This window comes from Papilio polytes, unplaced genomic scaffold (assembly GCF_000836215.1).
Source record: "Papilio polytes unplaced genomic scaffold, Ppol_1.0 DF823621.1, whole genome shotgun sequence".
NCBI lineage: Eukaryota > Metazoa > Arthropoda > Insecta > Lepidoptera > Papilionidae > Papilio > Papilio polytes.
In genome coordinates, this window is record NW_013525583.1 from 953,031 (window position 1) to 967,708 (window position 14,678).

Below are 14,678 nucleotides of genomic sequence, written 5' to 3' on the forward strand. Positions count from 1 at the left end.
GAAAAAGGAACGGGTGCTTTTTCCAAACCACTGTCGTAGGTTTTTGATTCAGGATGTTCTTCTTCGACCTAGAAAAATAGAGACCTAAATCTATGAAACACTAGTGTGGATTATTATGAAGTATTTTTAACTATTGTTGATTTCAATAAATATTTTACGATAATAATATTATTTCACAGTTGATTATTTACCGGTTCTTATAAAGACGCTTTGGACGCTTCACATTTCGAACCATAGACAAAGAAATAAAAACATCACTAATAGTCTCGAAAACCGGAAACTTCCGACTGATGGATTAAATCAATGAATTCTTGAATTTTTCAAGTCTTTGTCATATTAGTTGGTCGTCTCGAAAATTCTTCTATTTCTTTGTAAATTATTAATAGCTGCTTGTTATTGATTCGTTAGTATTCAGTACCCTTGCTTCTCGTACAGTAAATAAAGTGGGAATGTTTCAAAAATAGTGTTATTTGAAGGAATAATTCGTAATTTGTGGACGTCACATATTGTTGCGTGATAAAAGTATGTGGAACTATAATAAAAATGTTCGTAGTTATATAGTAACAAGCCAGTAATCATTTTTCTATTTATTCATCGTAGAATGGAGACTTCTTATCAAGGGGGTGTGGCGGAGGATGAAACCGACGATTTTCAACGATTGTCTCAAACAATTGCAAGCAATGTGAAGAAAATCTCACAAAATGGTAAGTTATATTATTTTAACGATTATTCTTTTGTTGGTGTTCACATAATTACAGAAACCAGAATAAGTGACAACGCATTGTTTATGTAGTACGTAATTTGCTAATTTGGGAAGGAACTAAGCAAATCGTAAGGGGGTGCGGTCACGGTAACATAGACAGCAAATATTTCTAAGACAAATATTACCTAGGGTTTTATAAAAATATGTAACAATTTACTATAGATACTAAAGTACTACCCACAATTTTTCCTCACATTACGTTATTTTACGACGAAATTATAGATTCGTCCAGAAAAATTGTTGAACTATTATACTAAATACTGCTATTTCACAGATCTTGTCAGTCTTTGTTGATGTAAATGATTTCTTTGTTTGTAGTAACTAATTCATTTATTGGGAAAAAGGCAATAATAGCTTTAAAAACAGCAAAATAGTGTCCATATACATGATTTAGATAAAAAACTATGATTGGTTTTAACATACAGACATTATGCTATCTGCGGAAAAATAATTTTCAGAGGATGATATTGTAAATAGCAACAAACACTTGTGACTAGACTATTTTCCTATACTTGATGGTCTTAGTTTACCCTGCTAATACAAGCAATGTTGAGTTGTTCTGTTAATGGTTACAATCCTACCCTTATATATAGAGATGTTCGTAGAATGGATTCATGTATATCTTGCTATGCAGCGGGCTCGCAGCTTTTTGCCTTATATAGTTATTGTAAATCTCGATGAGCAGTAAGCTAGTTTGGTGGGGATTTATATTGCAGGTGTGTTGCCTACCCTTATCCGACGGAGGAAAAGACGCACATAAAGAGGAAACTTCCCCTTCCTACGCATCTCCTCCACTGTCAAATCCACTTACTCCTCCTATCCCCTCCTTATAAGAAAAGGGTGGTAAAGATAAGGGGACTTAAATTAGGCCTCCAGCACCACACACATTAGGCGAAACACAGAATTGCTTCCATTTCACACCTGTCTTCTGTGTGGTCGTGGTATGACATCGGGCGTGCCGGCCCATTCATGCTAAGATGTTAAAGCGGGTACTACCACTGTGTTATATACATTCTCTTAGCAGTAGCAGGGTTTACAGTATCCATATATGTTAGGATTTATTCTTATAACACTTGTAAATATTTTCAAATTCAACAAAGTATGTTCAATTATAATAGTTTGAGAAACTTGGAGTACTAGTACTTGTATCCTGAAATATTGTTTTGTATTCTTGTAGTGTCTTCAATGTCTAAGATGGTCAACCAGCTGCAGACTCCACAGGATTCCCAAGAGCTTCGCAATCAGCTGTAAGTGTTATCACTTAAATTGCTTATTATCAGTCACTGCCCCCAATGCTAGGTTGACAAGTTTATTGTTTAAATATTACAAATACAAAAGTTAGATGGATGGATGTTTGTAGAGTTTGTATCTTAAATGGCCTAACCTTAGCTTAGCTTAGCTTGACCTGGTTGTAATTTAGCATAGATGTAAGACATACCCTGAAAGATAACATAGGGTATTGCTTTTTTTTAAAAATTCCATGTGAACGAAGTCATGGGCAAAAGTATAACAATAAAAACCTATAATCAATGTTTAGGCGTCAAATCCAAAACTACACCCAGAAGCTTGCTAAAGATACATCCACTATTCTGATGGAATTGATGAAGATGCGGGTCAACCAGACTGCGCAGAAACTGCAACGGGAGAGGCTGAGCGATGAATATATCAGCACTCTGAATACATTCCTGGTCAGTATATGTGTACTTTTTAATTTTGTTTTAATAATCACTCTCTAAATGTTATTGTTCAAGTGAAGAAACATATCGAGTATATTTTTATTTGTAGTAAAGACTAAACTTATCTATCAGATACAACTCAAAACAAACTGTCATAGATTAAGAAGTGGTTTAACTATAGGTTTTAAATGCAGTGAATTCTTTTTGTCACAGTTTTGTCAAAGAAGAATGAAAGAGATAACAATATGTATTAATCCCTTCTGTCTTCATTCAATCTCTTATGGAGAAAAGGATATATGTTTCACCATATATTTTAACATGCGAACATAAGGTGTTTAATAATTATTTCTATATTATTAGGTTATTATGTTCATTATTACCATCATTTTTCCATATCCATTTGAAATTCTTAGAGATTAAAGCATAATATGCATCTTTGCATATGTTATTGTAATTTACAGATATAAATAAATCTATAATTCATTTTTATGGATAATTTAATTCTAATTCAAGCTATAATTATAATATGATTGGTTTAGTTTTCGTTATTTATTTAGAAATGATAATTAGCGACAGTCATTATTAATAATTAAATTGCCATTTATTTTGTAGACATGTTTATTCAATTTGTTATACAAGTAATTATTCCTTTATCAAACAAAAACCTATACACGTGATATGATAGATAAATAATGTTAACATTCATATCTTTGGCATCATCATTTTATATGGTTTTATTGAAATAAAAATTCATTCAAAACAAACTGGCACAGATCAAGGGTAGCTTCCGAGCCCCTTGGTGGGGACATATAGTGAGCTGGTGATGATGGTCAATTATATGTTGATGATTGGGATGATTTAAATATTAAATTAAATAATTAATCACTAAATTCGATTTAAGCATTTGTTTAACTTGTTACCGACAGCGCGGCAGCCAAAAATACAAAAGACTTATTATAAAACAAACATATCTTTATTAACTTATTTACACAAAAAAATATACAAAACTTAAAACTCTCTTGATTACATCTTGACTTCTTTTTTATATATTTTCTTTATTGCCTTGGTGGCCAGTATGCAACCTCTTTGGCTGTATAAATACTGCTTGTCAGCCAAAGAGGTTGTATTTTGCACTCAACAGCATTATTACCTTACAGAATTTAGACTATTAGATGTTAAATTTAGATGGACGTTTGTTAGAGTTTGTAGCCTTACGGCTTAATAGGTCTCAATTAAATTTCGCATAGATAATATATTCTGGAAGAACAAAGAGGCTATTCATTTGTTTTTTTAATTTGACGCTGACGGAGTCACGAGCGAAAGCTAGTGTTATTATAAATTGGTACCATTTTTGTAGGGATGTGAGAAATTACTGGTGACATTTAGTTTAACTTGTTAACGTTAGTTAATTATGAAACAAGGTCAAGTTGTCTCGCTTTAAATAGAACAGTTAGTATCAATTAAAATGGGATGCAAAGGGTAGTTAATTTCAGACAAGAAATCATACTTCATACTAATATAAATGTGAAAGTTTAGATGGATGGATGTTTGTTAAAGTTTATAGCCTAAACTGCTTAACGGATTTCGATGAAATTTAGTATAGATGTAGAGGATAGTCCGGAAGAACATATAGACTACTCAATTTAGCTTTTTTTTAATTCTACGCAGACGGAGTCCCGGGCGAAAGCTAGTTTATCTGTAAATTACTTTTGTTGAGAAATAAAAATAAAAAAAATATATATAAAAAAACATATATAAATTATATCATGTTTGTTTTATTAATTTTAATTTTTACATTAATTTGCAGTTCACTAATTAAAATATGTTCTACACAGGCTACTCAGAAGTTAGCGGCTCAGAAGACGAAGGAAGATATACGTAAGGCTAAGGCCCAGTCGATCAATATTCCTCCTCCCCCTCCTGGAGTTAACAGTAAGTGTTATATAAAATATTACAAGATTATGTCTCATGTATTAACATATAAATATTTCACCACATTGCTAGGCTTTCACAGACTATTTATAGAAACGTAATCATGTACAAATGGTTTATATATCTGTAAATGGTAATCTATACTATTATAATAAAGTGTAAACACACAGTTCTTTGTTGCCTAAGATGTCAGCAATTACACCATATTTTTAAATGATTCCTTTTTTAATAAAAAGCCCTACACTTACGTCATGCTTTAGGCTATATATTTTCACGCCATTAAACTTAGGGAGTAAATATTTTGGATAAAAACTCTAATGTGGGAAAGAGACCATAAATTGCTGTTAACATTAAGAAAGAAAGATTGCTAAGGCTTGTCATGTCATCTCATTTTGACATTTGTTATTGATGATTTTACACATGTAAACAATTAAATAAAATTTTCATAATTTTATGCGGATGAAGTCGCACGGGAACAGCTAGTCTATACAAATATGAGAAGGAAAAGTTTGTATTTATGTATGTATTTGATTCCCGCAAAAGTAGGCTGATGTAAAAAATTCTTTCTCCATTAGAAAGGTAATTTATCTGTATATAAACAAATCATATCATTCTGCAACGATCCAACATATCTTATTGAAATTTGGCACAGATATAAAATAAAGTCGACACATGGAATAAGGTACATCTTCGAGTAATGTCCGGTTCCCGAGGGATACGTGGCTTTTTGTTATTTATATAGTTCGCATGTTTTCTAATACCACGCGGACAAAGTCGTTTGCAACAGCTAGTAATATTATAAATGCGAAAGTTTAGATGGATGGATGTTTGTTGCCTAAACGGCTGAACGGATTTCGATGAAATTTGGTATAGATATAGAGGATAGTCTGGAAGAACATATAGGCTAATCACTTTTGTTTTTTTTATTTCACGCGGATGGAGTCGCGAGCGAAAGCTAGTCTATCTATAAATAATAGTGACCTTGTAAGATTTAAGGAACTGATTGTATTTCCCGTACTATAAACATAGATTTAACGGCACTCCACAATTGAATTCCCAACGCCATTGTGCATTTTAGTTATCATTGTTAAGTTCACAATGAATTACGATTATAATATAAAAATCCACCAAACATCTACAAAAGTACTTTATTTAGTATTCAAGGCTAAATGTCTTGGCATACATAATAGTATGAAAATCATAATTTTTTTTATGGCTTATTGCTATACAAAGTAAGGTATTTGGACGTAATAAATACTTCAAATAACCAATATGGAGGTGCACAAACTACTCGATTTTTTCATGTACAACTAAACACTTGAATTAGCGCCAAAACAATCGACGATCGCACAACCGTTGTTCGACAGTTTAGTCAAAGGTGTGTATATTTTTCATAGATAAAAATGTTAATTTTCTACAGGCAACAAGGATCCATGGGATGATATGGGCGATTCAAATATCCGTAAACAGGAGCAGCTGACGATGCAAACCGAACGTGAACTTCAAGAGTTGGCTGAACGCGAAGGACATATTCGTCAACTTGAGGTATATTTCTATTGTGTGCCATTTTTCTATTTGACTAGCATTTGCACGCGACTCCGTATGTGGAATTGAATGAAACAAAGTAAGTAACCTATGTGTAATTATCCTTGACTTCTATGACATTTCATTAAGATCCATAAAGCCGGTTTGGCTACCGGTTAATAGTATGTTATCTCACTAATATTATAAATGCGAGAGTTTAGATGGATGGATGTGTTAGAAAGTATCTCACGATCTTCCCCGAAAAACATTTTTATTGTCGTAGACGGAGTCGCGAGCAAAAGCTAGTTTTGGATATTTTTGATTTATTAGGTAAACTATATTATTTTGTGAATTAATATTTCTTCGTTTTAGGTTTTACGGTATTGTGTCCATATACTCTATCGATTGTAATTTCCATAGTTGTTCACGTGATCGGCACATTAGTTGTTTTAAATTGATCCACACATGTCGATTAATTTGCATCGAAGTGTTGCATTTGTATAGGTCAAATTGATTCATAGCAAATGATCTTTGAATAACATATATGTCGCAATCAAACGAAGAAATAAATTTGAATTCAAGTCATAATTAGAACACGAGCGCCGCCAAGCGACTTTCGTAAGAACTTAGATGATTCTGAAAATAGGGATCATTGTGAGAACATTGTTTGAACGATATGAGCTTGGTAGGTCGATGATATCCTGACTGAGTATTGTGAATGTGTCCCTGCAATCAGACTTTCCCTAGCCGCCCACATGTCATCTCGACTAGTAGTCATTCTGATATCGTGTTAGCTCAAGCCGACATATATATTTTCACTAATATTATAAATGCAAAAGTTTAGATATCTGGGTATTTGTTAGAGTTTGTAGCCTAAACTGCCCAACTGATCTCGATGAAATTTAGCATAGATATAGAGGATAATCTGGAAAGACTACTTACTTTTGTTTTTTTTTTTCACCTCCACGCGGACGGAGTTGTGGGCGAAAGCTAGTATTCTATATTAATACAAATGGTTTTTGTTACTTACTAATAAAAAAAACTAGAAATTCTCATGAGTTTTATCACGGAGATTAATAGCCACTCCGATGGACCATTGTTATTAATGCAATATTGATGTAAATATTTATATTTTTCATAAAAAAAAAGAAACTACCATGTCTATAATAAATAACATTCTTTGAAACTAAACATTAGTTAGTGAATTGTTTTGAGAATTTATTTTTCGAAGTTATTATTGTTATACTGTTTTGAATAGACGTCCTGTTTAAACTGCACTGAATATCGTCTATGAGTGATTACATAATTAAGATTTGAACAGAATTATTCTTACACTAGTGGTCCCCGTGCGATTTTATCAGCGTAAAATTATTTTATTGTTCACATATATCAAATTGTCGATAGATAGCTTGATGTTGGCAGCCACTTATGGTCTCTTTTCCACATTAAGGTTTTTATACAAAATATTTGCCCCTTACGTTTAATGGCGTTAAAATGTATAGCCTAAAGCGACGCAAGTGTACAGTTTTTTATTAACAAAAGAATTATTAAAAAATATCCTGTTATTGCTGACATCTTAGGCAACAAAGAAGTGTGTTTTTACAATAATAACTAAAGAAGTATAGATTTAAAAACGATATATGTATTTATATGTAGTACATTTTTTATTCCTGTAAAGTTTGGAAAAGTGGAACAATGTAACTGTCCTTGAGTTTTAAGGCAACATTCCTCAATCATTTCTAGTCTTTTCCTAAAGTCGTTGAATTCCCCTTTTTATTAAACAAACACGATGACCTTAACAACATTTCAAACAAGGATTTTTTATATGAATACGTCATAATTTTAAAATGTGGCTTGAATAAAAAAAAAACCGATTAAGACTATCTGATAATACCGCGCAAAAACAGAAAACTCCTATTCTAATATATATTGATAGATATTTCAATATAAAGGATTTAAAAATAAATAGACGAACGGCCATATTAACATTACTTGCTAATTATTTCTAAGCTAATATGTATTGTATTTTAAGGGCCTGTCCCACTACTGATAGAAGTTCAGATAGCTTAAAAATGTCGTCACTGTCAGATATTTCTCACACATTTTACACGTTGGATTATTATCAGACTGTTTACAATTTGGTAGACAGGTCCTAAGGCAACTACGTAAAGATATCGACGACATGTACTGTGCTACTGAGCTTGGCGACTGAGGGATTGAGGACTTGAGGTACTGAGGACTGAAGTGATAGCTCCTTGCAGTCTTTTATAAATCTACCCCTACTATTCTTTCCGTTCCCTTATAGTTTCTAACAATGTGTTCTCAAATAATTAATTCTTGATACATTTATTTCCAGAATGATATATTGGATGTGAACCAGATATTCAAAGATTTGGGTACTATGATCCATGAACAAGGAACTGTGGTGGATTCTATTGAGTCCAGCGTCGAGTGTGCTCTCGATAACGTGGAAAATGGCACCCAAGAGTTACGACAGGCTGCTAATTACAAGGTAACAGTTACTATATAAACTTTCGCCCGCAACTCCGTTCGCGTGGAATTTAAAGAAACAAAAGTGGGTAGTCTTAGTGTTCTTCCAGACTATGTTTTACATGTATACCAAATTTCATTGAAATCCGTTCAGCAGTTTAAGCTACAAACTCTAACGAACATCCGTCTAATTATCTAAACTTTCGTATTTATAATATTAGTAAGATTTACTACTCCAATTGGTTTTAAAATTTCGTAAGTAATATGAGTATTATTCTCATAGCAAAGACTTATAGCTTGTACGAACATTGACATGTCACCATTTTATCTACGCTAATGAAAAGTGAAAATAAGATTTGTCTTTGCCCACGAAGACAAAAGTATATTTTCGTATGTATTGAAATAATTTAAAAACTACTGGATTTCAAATTATTTCACCATTAAAAAGTTATGTTATCACAGAATGATAGTAGCTTATATTTGGACGAAATTTGATCTTGGGTCGGAAATTTAATTCCAGAACTGTAATATTTATTAAAATTACAGACATAATAGAGATGTTCTTTAGTTATTCTAAAGTTGGGTTTGAGCATTAAGCATTTTTTAATATTTTTTTTTTGTTTATATTTCAGAACAAGATCCGCAAGAAGAAGGTTTACTTGGCGATTGTATTGATTATAGTTATATCTATTATTTTGATCATTATTTTTAATCATTAGACAAACTGCAAATATACCAAAATCCATTATCTTATATCCAGGTCTGTAAATATCGTATTTTTATGTTTCTCTGTTAAAAAAAATGAATTTGATATTCCAAGATTCTTTATTTGTAATTTTGGCCATTAAATGTACATATTTTTATATATAAACATTATTTTTTATGTAAATAATTTCTTTTTAATATTTCAATTTTATTTCATGTTGTAATTTATTATTTGTTAATAAATGATTTCCAATATGAAGGTTTTAACAAAATTAAATATTGTTTTTTTATGAAATTTGATATTTTTTTTTGTAAATATAATTGTTTATATAATTATAAGTTTTTTAATATAACTGATTCAGTACAGTCTGCTTAAAAGATATATTTATTATTTATATTAATGAAATGGCAACTTTTCTGCTATCTGTACTCACCGGTAAGACTTGGATATTGTATTCCTATTTACTATTGCTATATACTCTGTATTTGATGTCCAATTATATAGAAAAAAGTAGTTTTTTGTAGGGATTTAATAATCTAGGTGTCTAAAAGTACTACGTAAGTGTAACTTCTATGTTCGGTGATTATTTGAAACTTGAATTTGTATTGTCTAGATGAGTCACATTTAGTAAACTATCCAGTTATATATTTTTCATGTTTTTAATTAAAAATTTACATAGTAAGATATACATATATGATTCTTAACAGCTTTTCAATATTTTTTCTCCAAAAAGCAGTGGTTATTATAGTTTTTTTTATCCCTTAAAATGTTTAGTCAATGTATAAAAGTTACTTTGCTTACATATTATAAATATGTACTTAGTTTTTTAATATTTGACTGTAGTTTTACTTAATTTTTATTTCACTAAATGTCCCATTTTAATTGTCAACTTTTATTTATTTAATTTTATTTAACACATATTTTATTTTTAAAAAAATGTATATAATTTTATTTAATGTTTTAGTGATGTTAATGAAATTATTGTATTTTTAATTAATTGATGCTTTGAAATTGTATTTTATTGATGTATTATTAGAAATTAAGAATTAAAAAAAGAACATAAAAATTGTAAATGTCTAGGATTTATTTAAAAAAAAATTCGCTTACTTGATTGTCATTTATTATAATTACAATGTTATTATTTAATGTAGTAATAACTCGTGCATAGAAAGTTTGCCGATGACTTCCAATAACTCAGTTTTAAAGACTTAAAAAATATAAGACCAGTGATTCTCAACCTTTTTTTTGGGCACATATTTAAGGATTTCAAAATTGGCGGCACATAAAAAAAGATAAAAAAATATTTACTTACCACAATACCAAAAATAGTTTATGACAGAAATTTTATATATGTAATAAACTTATATGTACTACAATAATAACTAAACGTTTATTAGGGGATTGATTAAAAGGTAGTAATACAAATTTCACAATGGTTGAGAATCACTGGACTTGACAGTAAACAAGATTTTTTTCACAGGTAACTTCTTTGAAAGGTACTATGTTAGTTGTCAAATTTAGTGCCACCTCATCTTATAGTGTGTCTAAATAAGTTAGATTAGTTTGACAATTCACTTTAAATTTAGTAGGGATGGGTTGAAAATCAGTCATGAATTTTATCGATTTTCGATTTTTATTTTAATAGAAGTTCGAATCGATAGATTCATAGTTATAACTTATGAATTAAAAAAAAAAACACTGTTTTCTCAAATTAAAAATGACCATTACAAATAATGAGAGTAAAAAATGTTTATTATTACAGCCGTGCGTAATCGAATTGGATTTCGCTATTATTTCTTTCATTAAATTTCGCTAAATTCTCTACACTATAATCAATAATAGAATTGTCCTCTAAATTAGTTAATAAGAAAATAATAATTTTAGTTGAGTTCGATAATTATTTAAACTGAATATCGATAGTTCAAAATTATTCGCTATGCGTGTTTGCTTCGTCACTACGATACCTGTCTATTAAGTACGGCATTTGCCTTCATACAAATTGAATTCGATACTTCATATGCCTCATTTATCAAACTAATCTAATTTATTTAGACAAACTATAGTATCGACATGTTATAAAATATTTTACAAAATTATAAACTCCCATCTTTTGTTATAAAATAAAGTGTCACAAAATATAATATAATTTAAATATGAAGCTTTTGGTAATTAATTTATACAATTAAGATTAAAATGGCGTTAGTGAGATCATAGAAAAAATGTGTCAAGTGTCAACTATGCTTCTTCTATATTTTTTTACTGTTAATAATGTGTGACGTCATCAACCCATCGGCAAAGTTTCTGCGCACGAGTAATAGGTAATTTTTACCATGAAGTAGTTTTGCTAAAATTAGCAACTATCTAACCAAGAAAAAACAATCACATATCAAAATGTTGTTTTATATTAGGTTGGGGGAAAATAAATCTATTGTGATCATGTTTTAAGTATTGATGTTAGGTTTAAGTTAAAAAATTTTAAAACATTAAAAAAAACAAGCTCTTTGTTAGGTCTAAATTGATTACAGGATGTTCAAACTTAATTTTGGCACAGAAAATTCGTTTCGATTTATGATTTTTTCTATTAAAAAAAACCAAGCATTTAAAATTATGATTGGTGTTTATAGCACAGCTAGTGACGAGATTATGATTTCGTTCATTTTACAATGTCACAGATTCAGTTATAATAAGTAGGATTTTCGCTAAAATGTCGAAAAATACATTGTTATTGGAAATTTGCTTATATTTGAACGTAAGATTACATTTATATTTATAAAGTTAAAATATGATAAACATGGATTATCCCCAACCTAATATTTTGGTAAGTTGCTATATTATTTAAATGTAATTTTTACTTTTTAATATTTGTATAATTATTTGCGCTATTGAAAATCATTTTAAAAAATCATCATTTTCATATACATCACAAGTCCCATTAAAGTATATAAAATGCTTATGGTCATAGCTTGATTTGGCCAAATGTTTTTAAAAATAATTTTGCCTGCATGTCTAAAGTATATTTTAATTGTAATTATTAGCAAGTAATGTGTATAAGTGTCCATAAGTATCAAATATAATTAATCAACTATGTATCAATTATCAATGGCGTTTTTATTTTTTTACCTTTTACGTAATAGAAAAAATCAATAGATACGAAAATCTATCTAAAATCTAAAAGTTTAGATGGATATTTGTTAGAGTTTGTAACCTAGACGGCTGAACGGATTTCGATGAAATTTGCTATAGATGTCGAGGATAGTCTGGAAGAACACACTATATCAAAAGAAAAATTCCATATTTCGGGAAGATGATGTAAAAAAATTTCCTATGTCGGTCTGTCCGCATGCCGCGTTTGTTCCGGGCAATCTCCGAAAGGGCTGGGCCAATTTCGACCGGACTTTCACTGGAGGGTAGCTGACATGGATGGGCATATTATAGGCTACTTTTTTTATATTCCGCGCTGTCAAAATGGCGTAACGGGTGGTCCAAATTTGTGCTAACGAAGTTACGGGCAACAGCTCGTGCTTAACATATTGGGATAAAGGGTTAAAATAAAACATCAATCTATTAGAAAACCACCATTTAATACTCATAATAAAATCACACAAATAATCGCAATACTTTCAAATTAAACATTTTAGCTTTGATGGGTTTTCAGATTCTACGAAATTACTACGTAAAATTTTAAATTGTACTTCTACGAAGCGATAGTATGCGGTAAGTTAAATGCTTGACGTCAGCTTACATCGGAAGTGTTACTATGAATAGTTAATACGTCAAACAAATATCTTTAAAATCTATCATTATCACTACAATCTAATACTTTTTCACTAAGAACGAAATTCCCTCAACGTGTTCTGTCCACTCCATACAAATAGCGTGACATATACAAACATTTGACAAAGAAAAAATAAAATCCATCAAAAACTGTACTGTTTACAATAAAAATTAAATAAATATAAAAAATATATCAAAAACTTTGATTCAATATTGAGTATAATGTTGACCCATAATTAAAAAATAGTAAAAACTAAGGCGTTGTTATCGTTTATTTGTTCTATTTGATTCATGAATTACTTTTACAATAAACAGGAACAAAGTAACATAGGCAAGAATTTTACGCTTGTACAAAAATTCATCATACTTAAAAAAATTGCAATTCGATACGTAACTTAAATTAAAAAGCATTTGAAAAATAGCAATTAGTTTTTAAAACAATCGTTATTTCATCTCAAATACTTGGTCTTAGCATAGCACCCTGCGACTTAAGCCAGCTACATACGTTCAGTTCTTAGTGTCAACTGAACAGTTCGACTCTTCAGTTAAAACTGTCAGAAGGCGTCTGTAACAGGCTTTAGATAATCCAGCTCTCCGTGTTACATTCTCATTTTATTACTATTAACTTCGTGCTACATTAAAGTCAGATATTTCCAAAAGATTTTAGTACTAATATCGATAGCGTATCCTAAAGATTGCGTTCCCATCTAAGTATATTTCGCACCTTAAAGCAGTCACTACTTAGACAGTGCTTATAAAATAGCCTCTGAAATTCCCATTTATACCTTCGTTTTACGTAAATAATAAAACATGTAAACCTATCAGAATAATGAATAATAAATGCATTGTAACGTGTAATGTTATAATTTGGTGTGTATCTAATAAAATTTTCTTATAGTTTTACATTGACATTACATAAATATAGGGACTCCCTTTTACGAAGTGAAGCTGGGGGTCGTCCGTCGCGCGTCTACCCTTACATCTTTGATGATAACACATTCATTCTAGAAGGCTTTTGCCTCGATATGTACACTACGTCTGTAACCGAATGCGTATAAAACATTCGATATCAGACACCATTCAATTGATGAGCGTACGTGGAAGTTTATGTAGTAGCGGTAGCCTACGAGGGTTTTACAGCGCGAATTGCGCGATTCTAAATTAGCGGGGAATATATGATAGACATCGATGATAAAGTTCCACGATCGCACATCGGGGCGCGACAGCCGAGGGGGGAGCGTGTGGAAAGGGGGGTTTAGTTGATGATGGCATTTAGCAGACCACTGCCTCCGAGATAGGGTTCTCGGTGATGCGGATGACGGGCGAGTGGCGGCAACGGCGCCGGCCTGCGTCCTCCGACAGTCGGCGGAACGCAACGATCTTCGTGGGAGACAGTGGCGCCACTGCAACATCCAACCGCATCGTCAACCCAATTACATGCCAATATATCTAACCGAATTCGACCGAATATCCGATCCTCGAGATCAATTCGGTGACTATTTTAAATACTTTAAAATATAAACCAATCTAGGGAGAGTGTGAACTAACAATAGGAATAAAATACCAAGTAACTTTCTTAACTTTAAATCAATTAAGATAAAAATATACACAATCGTTTGTTTTATTTCGGTTAACTAATAAAAGCTTACTATGATACGAAAATTACAAAAAACCAATTATTTTATTTATTGCACAAGATTTTTTGACAGAACTAAATTTATTTGAAACATTTTAACCATTAGGAAAGACAGGGGTTTTTATTGGTTTTTGCAAATTTTCGCTATTTTACTGAAAATAATAAAAAATAAACTTA

General features: G+C 30.9%; 2 protein-coding genes across 5 annotated transcripts in view; one reads left to right on the forward strand and one right to left on the reverse strand.

The window, feature by feature from the left end:
• The first annotated feature begins 277 nt into the window (after positions 1-277).
• Positions 278-9,231, forward strand: LOC106104457 (syntaxin-12). The gene is made up of 8 exons (XM_013284517.1): positions 278-522; positions 601-704; positions 1,941-2,010; positions 2,301-2,451; positions 4,275-4,371; positions 5,792-5,916; positions 8,252-8,407; positions 9,018-9,231. The coding sequence occupies exons 2-8, from the start codon at positions 602-604 to the stop codon at positions 9,102-9,104; spliced, it is 789 nt and encodes a 262-aa protein (XP_013139971.1). The 5' UTR covers positions 278-522; position 601; the 3' UTR covers positions 9,105-9,231.
• Positions 9,232-12,653: 3,422 nt separating this feature from the next.
• The window catches only part of LOC106104491 (protein NDRG3), a 55,048-nt gene continuing 53,023 nt past the window's right edge, over positions 12,654-14,678 (reverse strand). For 3 of the 4 annotated variants that reach the window (XM_013284561.1, XM_013284559.1, XM_013284562.1), the window contains one exon: positions 12,654-14,268. In XM_013284561.1, the coding sequence (XP_013140015.1) occupies positions 14,138-14,268 (131 nt within the window). In that variant the 3' untranslated portion in view covers positions 12,654-14,137. The remainder of the gene's footprint in view (positions 14,269-14,678) is intronic. The other variant, XM_013284560.1, reaches the window with a different exon arrangement.

What these genes read in the sequence shown, in the direction of transcription:
- LOC106104457 (XM_013284517.1), top strand. Translation starts at nt 602, where the DNA reads ATGGAGACTTCTTATCAAGGGGGTGTGGCGGAGGATGAAACCGACGAT. An exon ending in GCACTCTGAATACATTCCTG is followed by an intron (nt 2,452 to 4,274) that starts GTCAGTATATGT and finishes TGTTCTACACAG; the next exon opens with GCTACTCAGAAGTTAGCGGC. An exon ending in TCCCCCTCCTGGAGTTAACA is followed by an intron (nt 4,372 to 5,791) that starts GTAAGTGTTATA and finishes AATTTTCTACAG; the next exon opens with GCAACAAGGATCCATGGGAT.